Source organism: Pogoniulus pusillus, chromosome 29 (genome assembly GCF_015220805.1).
Source record: "Pogoniulus pusillus isolate bPogPus1 chromosome 29, bPogPus1.pri, whole genome shotgun sequence".
Lineage (NCBI taxonomy): Eukaryota > Metazoa > Chordata > Aves > Piciformes > Lybiidae > Pogoniulus > Pogoniulus pusillus.
The window spans coordinates 10,899,437-10,915,587 of NC_087292.1; the positions used below are offsets into that span (position 1 = coordinate 10,899,437).

Below are 16,151 nucleotides of genomic sequence, written 5' to 3' on the forward strand. Positions count from 1 at the left end.
CACCCCCCCTTCACTCCCCGCCAACCTAGTAAAGGGCTGAGCTGGCCAGACACCGAGCCGTTCACTGAACCAAAGCATCCATCGACAGAAAAAACAGGGCGGCGATAGCACCTGCGCGGCAGCGGTAGCCGCCGGACCCAGAGGGTCCCCGTCCCAGGCGGTGCTCCCCGCGGGGCCCGGCCCCCCATGCCAGTCCCTGGCAGCTGCCGCTGTTGCCGGCAGAGACCAAGGAGCAAGTGGATGTACGGGAAAGTTTGTCTGAAACTTCCCCGCGTTCAGTCTCTGCTTTCTTGGTGTGTTTTGTAGGAAGCCAAGCGGTTGTTCTGCTCTCCTTATTTAATTTCTTCTAAATTCCTCACTCTCTTCCACGCTTCTATTTATAAATGTTGTTTATGCACAACAAATAATAAAGTTAATTCATCTTCGCGATTTCGGCTCTATTAAGAGAAACAAACCGAAGGTGTTCAGTCCTTGACAGCTCTAAAGTGAGAAAATCACGGTCACTTCTCAGTGTGGCATTTCTGAGCAGAAGGGAAATCTATCTTCTGAGGTTCTGGCAAAAATGACCAACATTGCTACAGTACAGAGACTCTTTGGAAGGAAGAAGAACCCATCCCAAATCCGGGAAGCTCGACGGTTGCCTTCCTCGTTTCTTTCTAAATCCATCTTGTCCCTTTAATACAAATGAACTTTAAGCTCCCCCTGCCTTTTATTATTTAGATTCCCAGTCTTAATGACGCCAGGAGCAGCGCAAGCACACTCGCTAATAATCGTCGCAAACTGCATTTCAAAGAAACATCCCTGGAAGAAAAACACCGTCGCTTAACAAAACATAAATAGAGACTCCACCAAAAATGATAATGCGGAGTCCCTGATGATGATGGGCTTAATGCAACTGCTGCAAATCAGCACCTGCCTGCTAGATAAGGCAGATAACACCTCCAACAGTTACTTCCAGCGCACACACCCACACCCTTGTCTTCGGTTTTATTTTTAGGTCATTCATTTAGTCGGAAAGAGGTGGTTTTTTTCTGGTGTTACTGTTTTTCTTTAAATTATTATTGATATTTTTCTTCCCCAATCCTTAGAGGAAAAAAAAGGAAAACAAACAAACAACTCCAAAAAAACACGAGAGAAGCGTGAACGAGTTTAAATCTCTTGAAATGGGTCTATCTCAGGCCTTCAGTAGCAGCTCTAGGGCTGCTCGTCCCCGAGCACTGAGCCACATCTCCGCAGCCAGCACTGTCCAGGGTCATCTTTTGTCCCTGTCACAATAAACAAACACTTGCTCCTCTCATGTAAATGAGCAGTGATCCGGATGCACCTTAAAACACTGGGAGAAGTCGTTGCTTTTGAAAACGATGTTCATTTTGTCTGACACACATAACTGCATAGATCAAATGGATGCAGAAAGGTAGCAATTTGACAGGGAAGTGTTTTCTAAGCTTAGATGAAAGTGTGCTCACAGCGTCCGAAAATGCCTGTCTCACCTCCCACCTGCATCCCCAGCCCTAGATATGGGCGAATAGATTAGACAGGCGGGATTTTCGTTAAAGAAACTGAACCAATAAAAATAATGATGTAAAGATCCAGTGGTTCAATGTCCCCAGCCCCGAATCGGGGACGCCGAATCAGGGCTGCTTTACCTACTAGGGATTCAGCACAACTGCAATAATCTTGTCGGATAATTAAGTAAATTATACCTTCAACATCGGTAGCTTACAAGTTGTTATCAGTAATTCAGACTCCTGACAATTACGCAAATTGAGCCCAGGCTGGCGCTCCGACTTTGTCGCTTTTGCAACTTTGTTGCTTTTGAGTTTATTTCGTCCAGAAGCCGCCAACCCCGCCGAGTGCTGGGGGCATCGGGCTGCGCTGCCCATGCGGGCTTTAGCAAAGTCCTTCCACGTGTAAAACATCCGACACTGCTCTCCATACCCCCACAAATGTCCAGCTCGTACAGGGGGAGGGTTGTTTGGGGCAACTTTGCAATGTGTGTGTGCAGGGGTGATGCGCACACATGATCCTTCCCTACCAGTCAGGATTGTCCCCCCACACACCCTCAGCGTTGCGCGGGGGCTGAGGTGGGGTCTAGTTCTGCGCTGCCTCCCCAGCCCTCCGCGAACGCGGAGCAGAGCGCGGAAGGAGTGGCTTGAGGCTGCGCGCTCCCTCCTGAGTGGCTGGCGGCCGCGGCTCCCAAGCCATCCCTGGGGAGGAGTTATGATAATCCTATTGCCATTAAGGGCGTCTGGGCAGGGAAAAAAACCCGAGTGACCATAAGCGCGGAGGGTTAGTCCGTCATCTGCCTTCATGCCTGCCAACTGAGCTCCGTCCGGGGGGCCGCTCCTCTTCCCCAGAGCCGACGTGGATTTACTACCCGTGGGGGGGGGGCTGAGGTCTCGTTTATTTTCGGTACCACACACCTGGTTTGGACGCTGGACGCCATGTTGTGGAAACTAGCAGATAATGTCAAGTATGAAGAGGACTGCGAGGTGAGAAGCACGGGGAGGGGTCGGGAGTGGGGAAGGGGGGGGATCCGGCGCGGGGCAGAGTGGAACTCCGCCGCCCCCCTGAGCCGCACTGCCCTCCTCACCCTCCCCGCTCGCTTCTAGCCTGGGCCCGGTTTCCCTGTCTCCCCGCCAGGCAGGTCGGGTCCCTTGCCGGAGACCTTATCTGTTTTTTTTTCCCATTTTTGCGGCCCCCCCCCCCCCCCCCTTGTTTTTGTTTTTGGTTGTTTTTTTTTTTTTTTTGAGACGCAACTTCTTTTTTTTCTTTTTTTTTTTTTTCCCTCCGCGAGTATTTTTACGCTCTTGTATTAAATGGGGTGAACACCCCGGCTGAGAGAACCAATTTGGCATCCCTCGTCCCCTAGCCGCCCGCTGGAGAAGCGCTGTGAGGGAGCGGGGTGTAGGAACAACGACAGTCGGGGTCGAGGCAGAAGGGTGCAGCTCCCAGCTTGCTCCGGGACTGAGCTCCACAGCCTGCCGGACCGCTCTGGGCGGGACAGGGCCGGGAGATGCGGATGCGGCGGCGGTCTCGGCTGCCCTTCCTCCCCGCGTTTTCCCTCTCCGCGGGACAGTCTCTCACTCTCTCTGAGGTGCTCGCGGGCTTTGATGTCTCCGAAGGCGGCTGCGTCCCCGCTGTCCCCTCCCCCGGCTCCACTACTCGCGGTTCGCCTGCTCGGCTCCTACACATTAGCTGCAGTTCCCGCTTCACGCTCCATTGGGACCCCATTCACCTCATATTAACTAGCCCTGTTATTTTAATGACCGTGAAGCCTGAAGCTGCTAAATCCCTGGATCAGCTCAATGTAGACATTAAAGCTTTGACTGGCGAGATTTGAAATGCGGGGAGAAGCAGAGAGAAGACGGCTGGCGGGACGAACGCCGCCCTTCTTGCTGTCGTTGGGAGGGAGCTGTGCTCGTCCCGGACGGCTCCTGAGGCCTGCAGAGTGGGCAAGACGAGATGCTGGGGACATGTGTCCTGCATTGCTCGGGGCCCTTACCTCCAAGAGCAGAGGGTCCGCAACTCTCGGCCTCAAGAGTCTATCCCAGCCGGGACATCGCGGCGGAAATGAGGCTGCGTCCCCTATTTGAATGTTTTTTATATTAATGATTCTTCCAATCATTTGCACAAGCGTGAGGGTTAGTCTGTTGTAGCGACGAGGAGGGCAGTGAGAACTAGTTTGCCATCTCTTCCCTGAGCAGGGCTGAAGTGCCTTAAAAGCGAAGCCTCCCCGGTTAGGAACAGGGCGGCTCTATCCTTTCTCCTCACTCTCAGTGCTACCTCCTGCAGCTCCGAGAGGCTCAGCTGTGCCCAGCACCTCCCGCCGACCCTGGGCTGCCGCCCCTGCTCGACAAGTCCCCACTGACGGCTGTCTTCCTTCTCCCCCACCTCTCTGTGCTTTCCAGGATCGGCACGATGGAACCAGCAACGGGAACCCACGGCTCCCGCACCTCTCGGCGGTCAGCCAGCACCTGTACAGTCCGGCTCCTCCGCTCTCTCACTCGGGCGCCTCCGACTTCCAGCCCCCCTACTTTCCCCCGCCGTACCAGCCGCTGCCTTACTCTCAGTCCAGCGACCCCTACTCCCACCTTGGAGACCCATTTTCCATCAACCCGCTGCACCAGCCTCCGCCGCCACCCCCCAGCCAACAGCAGAGCGCTTGGCCCAACCGGCAGAGCCAGGACCCGGCCGGTCTCGCTCCCCACGGCCGCCCAGGTCTCGTACCCCACCTCTCCGCACTGGAAAGCGGCTCGGCCGCCGGCCGCAGGGAAACCTACCGACGCTCCGAGCTCCTTCTGCCCCACGGGCATGGGCTGGACGCCTCCGCGCTGGCCGATAACCTGGGCCTGCACGACATGGCTCACCAGATGGAGGAGGTGCAGGTAAGTTATCCTCCCAGACCCTCACCCTCTCCGTCCCGTGTGTGTGGCTTTCCGCCCCCCCAACCCCGGTGGGAGACGGGCAGCGGACAGGCATTACCCGGACCCGCGGGCGCTCCACTAGGGAACGGGGCACCGTCCTCTTTGTCCCACATCCCGGTTTTGCTTGCCCCATGCCCGTCTTTAGAGCGAAACGTGCCTTTTCTGCCGTTCTACCCTTAAAATGGGGATGCGCGGGAAAGGGGAGAGGTTCCCAAAAGCCCCCCGGCTCGTTCTCAGCTCTTCAAGGTCGAAACTTTCTCCCCTTTCTCTTTCCAGAATGTGGAAGATCAACACTTATTAATGCATGACCAGACAGTCATTAGAAAAGGTCAGTAAGGTGGCACTGCAGTTTACTTTCCCTTGTCAATAGTTACAGTTCGATGACGCACCGGCGAATTGACGCCTTATTATCTTTTAAAATACAGACCCGTCGGGATCGGGAGGGCGGGAGGGGTTATTACGGGATTTTCTAACGCCATCAGAGGGAAGGTGACGGCGAGGACAAACCCCTGGGGCTGGACCGAGGTGCGAGACACCTTCGGGGGACACCGGCTGTCCCCGCCAGAAAAAAAAAGCTGCTGCGTGTGGCTTTAAACGAAACCAGGACCGGGGACCGCATTTAATGCTGCCCCGGAATACATATGTGTAAAGTAACATGCAGCTTGGTTTTGGTTTGAGTTTGCCTGGTTTGTTTTGGTTGTTGCTAGCACTGGAAGACAGTTCGGGTTTGGGTTTTTTGTAATTTTGTAGTTTTTGTTTGGTTGTTGTGTTTTTTTTCTTTCCCCTTTCAACTTTACCAGACTTGAAGGGAATGAACTCGTTGGCGTAAGCCTGCTTGACTTAATCGAAATGGTTTTGTAGCTGAGGTTTTAAGGAGGGAGAAAGACGTATTGACTCCATTTACAGTCATTTAGAGTTTTGCCTTTTTTTTCCCCTGCTTTTGTTTTTAAACAAATTTGTGCTTAAAAAAAACAGTGGAAGTTTCCTCTGAAGACTTCAAACAAATACCTTGCTGAGGAAAAGCAGAAGTGTTTGTCAGACACTGATTGCTGCCTTTAGCTCATGGGAGAGTAATTTCGCTGTCAGATGCACCACTGAAAAATTTTTCCCCCTCGGGGAGTAGGACCAACCTCGGCTTTTTAACTCTTTCCAAACGGTGCTGGGAGCCAGCAGCACACCACTGAGAGTTAACTGGGTGGATTCACAGAAGGGTAGAATAGCTGGAGCTGTGATTTGCTCCTTGTAAAGCCTCTGTCGTCCCCACTCACCTAAAGGGTGAAGCCACTAACAGGCAACTTTTTACTTTCAGTTCTGGGCTGCATCCTTTCCTGTTGTACTCTTATAGCAATTTGCTGGGATTAAATCCCATGGCGGTTTCTTAAATCTTCGTGTATGTGAGGTGGAGGACGACCCCCACCAGAAGCTGGGAGCCTTCCCCCCCTGCCCTGGCTCAGGAGTTCTTGGCGGTAGCTGAAGGATGCTAATTTGGAGTCTGTAGTTGTATTGGGCTTTTTATAAGCCTGGATTTGTTAACTCACAGCATGCTGCTTCAGAGATATGTTCCTTGTGAGTCTTTAAAAAGTGTTGGTTGAGTTTGCCAGATCCTTGAAATTTAGTGTGGGAAAAAACAGCTGTTTGGGAGCAGTTATTTGGAACCTTTTGACTATAGCCAAGCTTAGTGTAACAGATAGGTTGGGGGGTCAGTGATGTTAACGTTCAATGCAAAATGAAATCCCTTCTCCTAGCCTGTCTTTTTTTAAGGAAATCCACTTGCCACTTTATTTTTCCCTTTTATAAAATACCTGCTTTCCTTCCTCCTCCCACAGGTCCCATTTCTTTAACGAAGAACAATGCTCTGAGTCTCCCCTGCCAAAAGGATGGATTAATTGGTGTGGTCATAAACCCCAATGAAGTATTCTGCTCGGTTCCGGGGAGACTATCCCTCCTGAGCTCCACGTCGAAGTACAAAGTGACAGTGGCAGAGGTGCAGAGGCGGCTTTCGCCTCCTGAGTGTCTCAATGCCTCTCTGCTGGGAGGAGTGCTTAGAAGGTAAGCTGTGACTACTCTTAACCACCATCCCATCGTGCCTTTTGTTTGTGAGTTTTCTTTCCCCCACCCCGTGCTCTGTGTATGAGCAGCCAAATCAGCGCAGCAAGGAGCTAAAAAAACCTTTTAGCAGATTTCCTGACTTAAGAAGCCAAACAACACTGCATCCTAATAGGCTTTGAAATAAAAGTTCCTTGCACTTTTTGCAACGTCTGAAGAGGTGCCATTAGCAGCTCTGACAGCAATTCTTGTTCTCTGTTTAAAGTTGGGTTTCTGTTTCAAAAACGGCTTATGGAGCTTTCTTATTCCTGTGACAAAGTGTTTCGGCATTGAGTGATTTTTAGATTAAATCTTGCAGTCTTAACCATTACAAGGACACTTTACATCTCCTTTTCTGCATACACTTAATTGGACTTGTGACCATTCCACAGCCGTTGGTTTTGATGATGCAGTTTGGAACATTTTGATTCTGGCCTCTGCTGTGTTGTATCCTGGGTAGTTTCTAATAGAGCGTTTTAAAAATAGGTCACTTGAAAAGAGCCTGGTTGGTTTGGTTTTATTTTGTTGTGTTATGCTTTTATTGTGATGTGGTGTTTGTTGGGGTGTTGTTTTTTTTTCCTATTGAATGTCAGTAACTGGAATTTTTCATCTTTAAAAGAATATTCCCTGAAGATAAATAAGGCACTTATTTTCTCTTCAATTTTAGAGCCAAATCTAAAAACGGTGGCAGATCATTAAGGGAAAAACTGGATAAAATTGGCTTGAATCTTCCTGCTGGTAGAAGGAAAGCTGCAAATGTGACATTATTGACATCTTTGGTAGAAGGTCAGTCTTTAATATACCTTAAAGATTTTTTTTTTCCTTTGTGCATAGCTTTTATTCTCTAGGCAAAGCATGAAAAGGCAGCAAACATAATAGAGAGTTTTCTGTTCCTTTTAAAGCTAACATGATGGGGGCATCACAGCAACTAACAGCTATTGCCTTTGAGGGAGGGACTCCTCATAATCTCCCTTCAGATCTGGTCACCAAGAGCTTGGCCCTAGAGTCCTACCTGTACAAATCCAGCTAATGCTCATCCTCATGGCTGTTTTGCAGGGATGCTGGCAGGGCTGTAGAAACTCCTGCATGCCTTGATGTTAAAAACAAAGTCTGTGTTTTTTTGAGGGGAGTTGATTGCTTCATGTTTTATAAGGGTGTGTGCAGGGAAGGCAAAACGAGTGAAACTCATCACGTTATTAGTGAGTTTGGTCCCTTACTGGGGAACTTTAAAAGTCCAGGGTAGCTGACTCCAGTGCCTGGCCCTACCTCAGCGGTATCCTCAGAAACTTTTCCAATAAATAAGCTTATAAAGTGAGATTATAGCTTCTGACTTCCTGATAGGAAACTGGAGCCCCTTTAATCTCCAGCGTGTTAGTGGACCCTCTATCGGTTAAGCTGACTTGAAGGGTGTATGTATATGTATGGATGTGTGTGGTTATGTTTTGTGCTTTGCTTAAAAGCATCTCCTGATAGTGGTACAATTTAATAGGAACAGAAGCAGTGATTGGGAAGTGGAAAAATGATCGAGCAATACCTTGTTGCTATTTCAAAACGGCTCCAATGATACAGCAACTTCCATTTAAGGTGTTTCTTTAGAAGGAGGTTTACATATATGCACATGCACAAATGTATGTTACAGGTAACACTCATCATGCCTGACCAAATTACCTTAATTAAAAAAAGGCTTAGTTACACACCTTGTAATTTTATTTTCTATATGGAAATGCTTCTTAGTACTTAGAAAATGGGGAACTGCAAAATCCTTTATGCAAGGGGAATTTAGTTGCCATGTGTTTATTCAGTGTCAGTGGACGATTTGATCTAGACTGAATTCTAACTTGTGCACAGTTAATCTGGATGGAGAGAAGTTTTTCTTTCTAGCATAAAGGTGAGAATTGATTCATACTTGCAGAGAAACACTGAACTATAAGGAAATGATGATGAGTGGTACTGTGGTAACATAACAGTGTGCCTTTCTGGAAGTGGCATGAACTTCAAAATTCACAACACTCTCCTTCATTTCCCTGATGTGCTTATGACAGATAGGTGTTACTGCATTTAATGAGCGTTCCCTTCCACCCACACCAGGTGAAGCTGTGCATCTTGCCCGTGACTTCGGTTATGTGTGTGAGACAGAGTTTCCTTCCAAAGCAGTGGCTGAATATTTAACCAGACCACACATGGGCCGCAACGAAATGGCGAACAGGAAGAATATGCTTCTTGCTGCAAAGTAAGTTTTGGACTTGGTGGGTTTTTTGTTTGCTTCATCCTTCTTTTTAAAGATGCTTTTGTCTGACCGCGAGTGGCTGTAACTGTGGACAGCTCGGTATGCTTTCATGTGTAATTGTAATTGAGGGAATGAAGCTATTTTTGCATTGGTTTTGATTTGAATTCAATTATGGCAGCAGCTATTTTGTCTTGAACCGATAATAATAGCAACAATCCTGTACAAGAACTCTAAAGCAGTTTGGACCAATTATGTTCTTTTTTTCTTTTAACTGTAGTAAAAACTTAAGAAAGGCATCCCTAAATCTGACAGAACAGGTGTGCCCTGGAAATGTGAACTAGTGTTGGGACTGGGAGAGGCAGTGGTTCACTCACCTGTGTGCATGCAGCCAAGAGTGGCATCTCCCAGGACAGTGACTGGTGGGCATGCTGGGTACCAGCAAAAGCTCTGCTGTATGTCCTCCTAACTGGTTTTGACAATAGTAGCACACAGGTTTCCTCTATGGGGCCACCACGAGTCAAGACCTGTAGATAGTCCCTTTTTGCTGTTCTAGCTGAAGATGGCTGCAGTTTAGTGAAAGCTAACCTTTAGTGGGTGTGAAAAGTCTCTGTACTTAACAGAATTCCTATTACAAGCCTTGATGGACAGGGAAAGGTAGAAGAGAGAAGCTTTTTTTTATGGCTGATGCTTGTACCTGTAAGTAAACCATGTATTGAACAGGCCTCTGGTAGGAAATACCTGTTTTGAATTATGCTTGTCTTAAACTGGTGGTTTGAGTGCTTGCTGTCTCTTCCCCCATCATAGACTTCCCAGCCTGAGGTGTAACAAAGTCTTCAGTTTATGTTCCTTCTAGTCTGAGATGTTTTCTGGTTTGAGTTTGATGTGACTTCTTGCTTTTGGGAGTACCTCTGCTCTGCAGAAGATATGAGAAAAGCCTGCTTGAAGTGCTAGAAGAGTTGCCCTAACTTTGGGCTCAGATCAGGCATGCAAAATGCACTCCTGTTGCTGAATCAATCCAGCCCTTTCAATAAAGTTCTTTTACAAGGATGTTAGAAAGAGAGAGGCTACATTTCTATAGCTTGAGCCTTATGGTTTTTACTGAGTACTTATCCTTTTGCCTGTCTGTATCATCATTATTAGTATTGTTAGCACTAATAGCAATTCCCTTTTGGAATGTGATTGAGAAATTCTGATAAAGTGATGTTTCTAAGACTGCTCAGCTCCTGTGAAATCTTATCAAGGGGGAAGATTTGCAAGCATCAAACATATGCCTGAGCATTATTAACCATTCACATTTTGCCAAGCATATGTGCAAGTGTTTGCAGGATTAGGCCCTCTTGAAGAGGGCACATACATATAATATGCACAACTAAACTGAATCTCCTCTTCAGCTGCTTCAAATCAACTTGATTGCAGCTGTGGAAATTCTCATAGAAAGTAGCCCTTAAATTCCCACTCCTCCCTTAAAATCTAGAGCCAATAGTGCATAGCCAATAGGCAGACATCAGAGGTGCTGAGATTATTTTGCAGAGTGCATATGTAGTTTTGTGACAGATAGAAGGTTCATCAGAAACTGGTCCTAATAAATAGTTTAATTTTAGACACCGCTGCTACTGGAATAATGAGTTTACAAAAAAATCTTACTTTTTCACATAACTGCCAAATATTTGATACAGACTTTCTTTATATTTACTTGATTGTCCATAAATTCCCAACCTGGTGTAAAGTGTGATCCTCTTGTGTCTTGCAGGCAGATTTGTAAGGAATTCACAGACCTCCTCACTCAGGATAGAACTCCTCTTGGAAACACGAGACCCAGTCCCATCTTGGACCCTGGCATCCAGGGCTGTTTGACTCATTTTAGCCTGATCACACATGGCTTTGGGAGTGCTGCCATCTGTGCTGCCATGACATCCGTCCAGAACTACCTAAATGAAGCATTAAAAATAGCAGACAAAACATACATGAACGCTGGCGACCAGAGCCCTGCAGAAACCAACAAAACCATTGATAAAATGGATAAGCACAGGAAGTGAAAAGAGAGAAATCAGACTTCAGACTCTTTCTTCTAAGCACAGACTGGGATCTTCTTGCTGGGGGGAAAATAGAGATTTGGTGGTTTTTGTTTTGTTGTTGTTGGGGTTTTTTTTTCTTTTTTTTTTAAAGAAAAGAGGGTAAAAAAAGGAGAACAATCATCTGATTCCGGATCTTCGCTCCCCCTGGATCCATGAGAGAAGTCTTTCTAAAAGCTGCAGTATCCCTTATTTGTGGAAGCAATTGCCAGAAGATAAGTACTTGGTGCAAGTGTGTTGAAATCCTTTGCTGTAAAAGTGGTGCTATAAAGGGATTTTGATGGAAATAGGCAAAGAGATATATCTAGATTTCTTTTCCATCTAGCAGCAACCAGCTTCACCTGTAGTTTTTAAGATACAGATGTTTTTAATATAGAAGCCTATCTGTTATCTGATCCAATTTCAGGGTTTTATTCTCCCAAAATGCAACAGTAACAATAAAGCAGTATTAAACAACGATATAGCATAATGTACATTATTTTTTTAATATATAAACACCTGAAAATAGTAAGATTATTCTGTTGGATTTTATTTTTGTTTTCATCTTTATTTCCAGATTAGCCTAGGAGAGCACTAAAATCCTGCTAGATGTAAAAGTTATCTGATGGCATTTGGCATGCTTATTTTTATGGAAGTATTCAGGCTGTTTCAAACTGCAGTAATGTTGGCTGCAGTGAATATATTCCCTCTTACTTTTTTTTAACAAGGAATAGTTCAAAATGAAAAGGCTTTCAGAAAATTCCTGTCTGTGTTAAGGACATTGCAGCTTTATTAATGTATTTATAATGTCTTGTTTTTAAATTGGGGGGAAACTTGAAAAGGTAGGCACATAACTTTTGGGGTTTTTTTTTAATCTTTCCAGGGATGCTTTATGTGTATTAAGGGAAGCAGTGTGTTGAATGAAAATATTTATTTATGTGTAATTTAATCGGATTTGTAAATAATGGTGAACTTTTTAATACTTTTTTTTTTTTATAAATGGGTTTCAAATGTTAATTTTGGTAAGTATTTCAGAGGTAATGGGTAAGCTAAACATATCTTTTAGGTTTATGCACAGGTATGTTATACACAGGGTATTTAAGACTTGGTTTTTTAAAACTCAATTCTTGCCACTGAAGATTAAATCTAATCTGAGGTGTATGTTCACAAAGCAATAATTTTGTGCATCATTCACCTGATAACTGACTAGACATGCAAAATGAGTGTGTGAGTTAGTGTGCTTGTGAATAATGGAGGTTCTGAACTATCTTTACATATTTGTAAATGTTCCCAATATAATTCTGATGTATATGATAACCATATAATAAAAGTATTCTGGATAGAAGCATGGAATGTTTTGTTAACTGAAAACAATTTTGTTTTCTTTCTATACTTTGGGAATGTGGGGCGAGTAGCACTGGAGGATATTATGTATTGAGTCATAATTGCAGCACTTTGTTCGGATTAACAGAACAGAAATATGAAGCTGTTTGCCAGTAAAACTAATGGTTTCAATTAAACATGTTATGTATCTCCAAGAATACAATTTTTTTCCCTCCATCCCAAGATGTCATTATCATGTTAGCTGCTTATTTAAATTGGCAGCTTTAAACAAACTACAAGGCTTCCTCTAAATAAAAATCCTATCAGCTTGTCTTCTAGTGAATATGACTGGATTAGGATAATCTGTCTCTAATGAGAAATATTTGAAATCCTGGCATGTGAAATTTGATAAGTCTCCCATCTGGTTTCAGCCCAATTTTACTGATTTGAGGAAGTTTGCAGCATTTTACGGAAGTTCCCAAAGTAGTCTGCAGTAGTGGTGAGGCAGATGTGAGGCTTTCAGTGGTAGTAACAAAAAACCTCTCCCTGAAGAGAAACTTTGTTTGTTTGTTTGTTTTTTTCCAGAGCTTTTTGGAAAAGGGAAAACACAAGCTTGGGCTTTGGTCTGTCCTTGGCACTTCACAACCTTGATGAATCTGCTGTGCATGTGGCTAGGGCAAACGTTGTGAGTGGTGGCACTGGACAGAACTGCAAGTGATAATTTGGTTTGTGTCGTGGCTGTGTTTCATTCACAGATGTGGAGATGAGGCAGTATGTACAGTTTCCGAATACTTTCTGTATAGAAATTATTTTGATTTTCTCATTAATTTTCCTCCAAAGGGTAATGGCAGACTCCTGAAGGTGTTCACGGAGAAGGAAGGGAAAAAATGAATGAATGTATCGGTGGCAAACCAGGAGAACCTGGATTTGAGCTGCAGTCCAGTTCCCTTCTAGAGGTGTGAAATTCCAGCGTTTGCATTTGGTTTGCTTTAGCATTTGAGAAATCAGCATTTTGGAGCCCCTGTAAACATCAGCCCAGTGACTAAAAGAACTTGTAAAATACACAATCAGTATACTATTCTCACAGTACTTTTATTGATTTATATATAAACAGAAATACATAAGGTGTGGGAAGAGCTCATTTGGAGGAATGTGATGCTAAAGTTCTAAGTTTTTGTTCTGTTTCTGCTGCTCAGCTGCTTATGCAGCATATAGAGTAAGATAGTATAGTTGCCAGACAATGGAATCTTGCTTTTTATTCATCTACAAAACCAGGCTCTGAAATACTGCCCCTTGGGATAGGAAATATGGATGTTTCCATTTATTCCTGCATGTGCTTGAGCAAAGCCAGTCAATTGTCTAATGTACTGACTTGAGTTCTGTTTATATGTTTGGAACATTAGAAATGGTGAGTTTCCATTACCTTAATGCTTTTCCTCTACTGTATATGTTTTAGATGGTACATTATTTTGAGGGTCAACTACCTTAAAAGATGAGCTAGTAATAAGAATCAAGAACAATGTTTTCTGCTCCTTTCACTGAAGCTGAACTTGTCTGTCACCAGAAATTCTTAAGGCAACTGCAGTAGGTTAGCAACTTGGGAATCTGAAAAAGAGTTCTCTGAGCACACAGGAAGATATTTGCTTGCTGCTTTTAGGGCAGTCCTGGGGTAGCTGAAAGAAAAAAAGTTCTAATAGATTAAGACTCCTTAAGTCCTGCTTTTCATTTCCTTTGGAAATGGAATATTCAGGTAACTATGCAGCTTTTTGTCCCTTGTCCCAGAGGAATAGTAGGTTTGGGCTTTATGTAATTATTAAGCTCTTAAAGGGAAAATTGTGAAGTTGAAATGGACCATTTGAAGTGTTGCCCTTCTGCAAAAATGTCACTTGATAGGTACCCACAAAATAGTTGAGCTCATGTATTAAAACTGCTTGTGGAAAAAGAAAATACTTCACCTCCCTCCTAACCAGCAGCAGCAGCTGGGCATTGGAGAATGTTGGGAGTCTTCCTAGGCAATGCTGCTTCCCTGCACCTGTGGCAACTGAGGAGATGGCCTTTGTGACCCTATCATCTGACAGGCAACCTGATTGTTCCTGATTGCAAGCCTGATGATCATCCAAGACTCCAGCTCCTTAGTGTTGCTTTCAGTTTAAAAGGTTTTGTGATGGTTTTTCCTAGCGTTTGCAGCTTCAGAGAGAAATGACTAGAAATAGAAAACAAGGAACAAGAATCAATTTCTGGTTTAATTTAGTAACTAAATTTGGTTAAGTTCGTTTTTGACTCTTAGGTTTTGCTTTACCTAACTTGTTTTGGTTCATGTTGTCATCTCAGCTATAGTCTGTTCCTCTGCTCCCTCAGTTGCGCAATGTGAACAAATAGAGCAGTGCATCTCAAAATGGTCTAGCTTGCTGTTCTAGCCTGCTATGCTTATTTACTAGGGCTCTTCTCTTGTTTTTTCCCTCGTGGGATGCCTGTGTACATCCTCGGAGTTACTTTGGCTGAGTGGCATGCAGTCTTAGTCCTGGCAATGGGATTGGGCTGCCCCAGTAAGAGATAGATATGTTAAATTGTTATTTGTATTTTCATATACAGAAAAAAAGTAAGTTACTAAGATTTTTGTCCCAAAACTGTTAGTTGGGGGATGAACGTTAGGTAATTATGGACAAAGATGCTTTCCCTTCTTGCTAAAAGAAGTCAGTCCACAAAGTATAACGTGATTCTGGTCATTGGTGTTTGCAGGTCTTTGTATGGGGAGAACCTGGAGGCAGTTCTGCCTGGAGCTCTAGGGTCTCTTTGGGATTGTGACACAAGGCCTCATGGTGAGCCACGGGAAACGCATAGGGCACCATGCAAATGAGATTCTGCTCCCAAACCCTGGCCACAGCCAGAGATAGTGCCATGGTCTAGCCTTGAGCTCTGAGGTAAAGGGTTGGACTTGATGATCTGTGAGGTCTCTTCCAACCTTGGTGATACTGTGATACCGTGTCTTTGCAAAATCTGTGCATTATTCAAACCCCTTGTGGTCTGTCCTAGCATTTCTTTGCTGCCTGGCTGTTGCTGCTGCCTCTTGCCTAGCATCACGTTGGCCTCTCAGCTGCATGGACGACCATCTCTCCAGAAATCACACGAGGCTTGCACTGGAACCATGTTTTCAGTGTGTTGTGGAGGCAGGGGATTAATGCGGCCAAGTCAGCAGTGTATATAAAAAGAGTTATTTTATTTTCCCGAAAACCTGCCCCCAAAACTATACACAGAAATTAATTTAGTTTTAATTAGCAGATCTTACAAGGATGCCATAGGTAAATTTGACTGTTTGTGAAGTCAGGAGTTGGAAAAGGCTGAGCAACTGAACACAGCATTCCCCGCTTATTAATCAGGCTGAGCCTCAAGTTTATTCACAGATGAGCCAGGCTGGCTGAGAGAAAGGGCGTCCAGATGCTTGTCCCCTGTCCAGATGCTTGTCCCCTCGCTCTCAAAAGTCCGAGGCTCCTTAAGGCTACCAAGCCTGCATAAAGGGGGTGCTTATGGCGGGAAGCCGTTCAAAGCAGGGACACAGGAGCTTGTCCTTCGGAGCGCCAGGGGACTCTTTCTGCAGGGAATACCCAGGCGAGGGAGAACTCTAAGGTGGGCACCCCAAGGCGGGAAGCACACCAATATTTATACTCTTCCTAGACACAGAGCCCAGTGTGGCGACACAGAGCTGGGCGCGAAGAGCACAGCCGATCCCCAGCGCGGGCACTGCGCGGGCACTGCGCGGGCACCCCCGTGCCGGAAGGGCCCTTTGCTGCCCCCCTTCGCGCCTGCCGGGCAGGGGTGGGGGTGGGGGAACAGGCTTTTCGCGCCTTTTCCTCTCCCCTTCAAACCACAGAGGGAGAGGAATTGTGGGGTATACCGGACTCCAGGACACAGTGTCATTAAATCATGTTTCGTACCGCTTGCTGCCTTCTCCCTCTTTCATTTTCGCTTGCAGAGTGGTTATATAAATATGCTTCGTTCCTGTTTCAGATGCCATTTTACATTCATTGGATGTTCCTACAT

The 16,151-nt window shown here is 45.4% G+C and overlaps 1 protein-coding gene across 1 annotated transcript; it reads left to right on the forward strand.

The window, feature by feature from the left end:
• Positions 1-2,252: 2,252 nt before the first annotated feature.
• On the forward strand, positions 2,253-12,135 carry TFAP2C (transcription factor AP-2 gamma). The gene is made up of 7 exons (XM_064167479.1): positions 2,253-2,492; positions 3,912-4,388; positions 4,704-4,755; positions 6,254-6,476; positions 7,180-7,298; positions 8,601-8,742; positions 10,490-12,135. Exons 1-7 carry the CDS (start codon positions 2,445-2,447, stop codon positions 10,773-10,775), a joined length of 1,347 nt encoding a protein of 448 aa, XP_064023549.1. The 5' UTR covers positions 2,253-2,444; the 3' UTR covers positions 10,776-12,135.
• Positions 12,136-16,151: the final 4,016 nt, after the last annotated feature.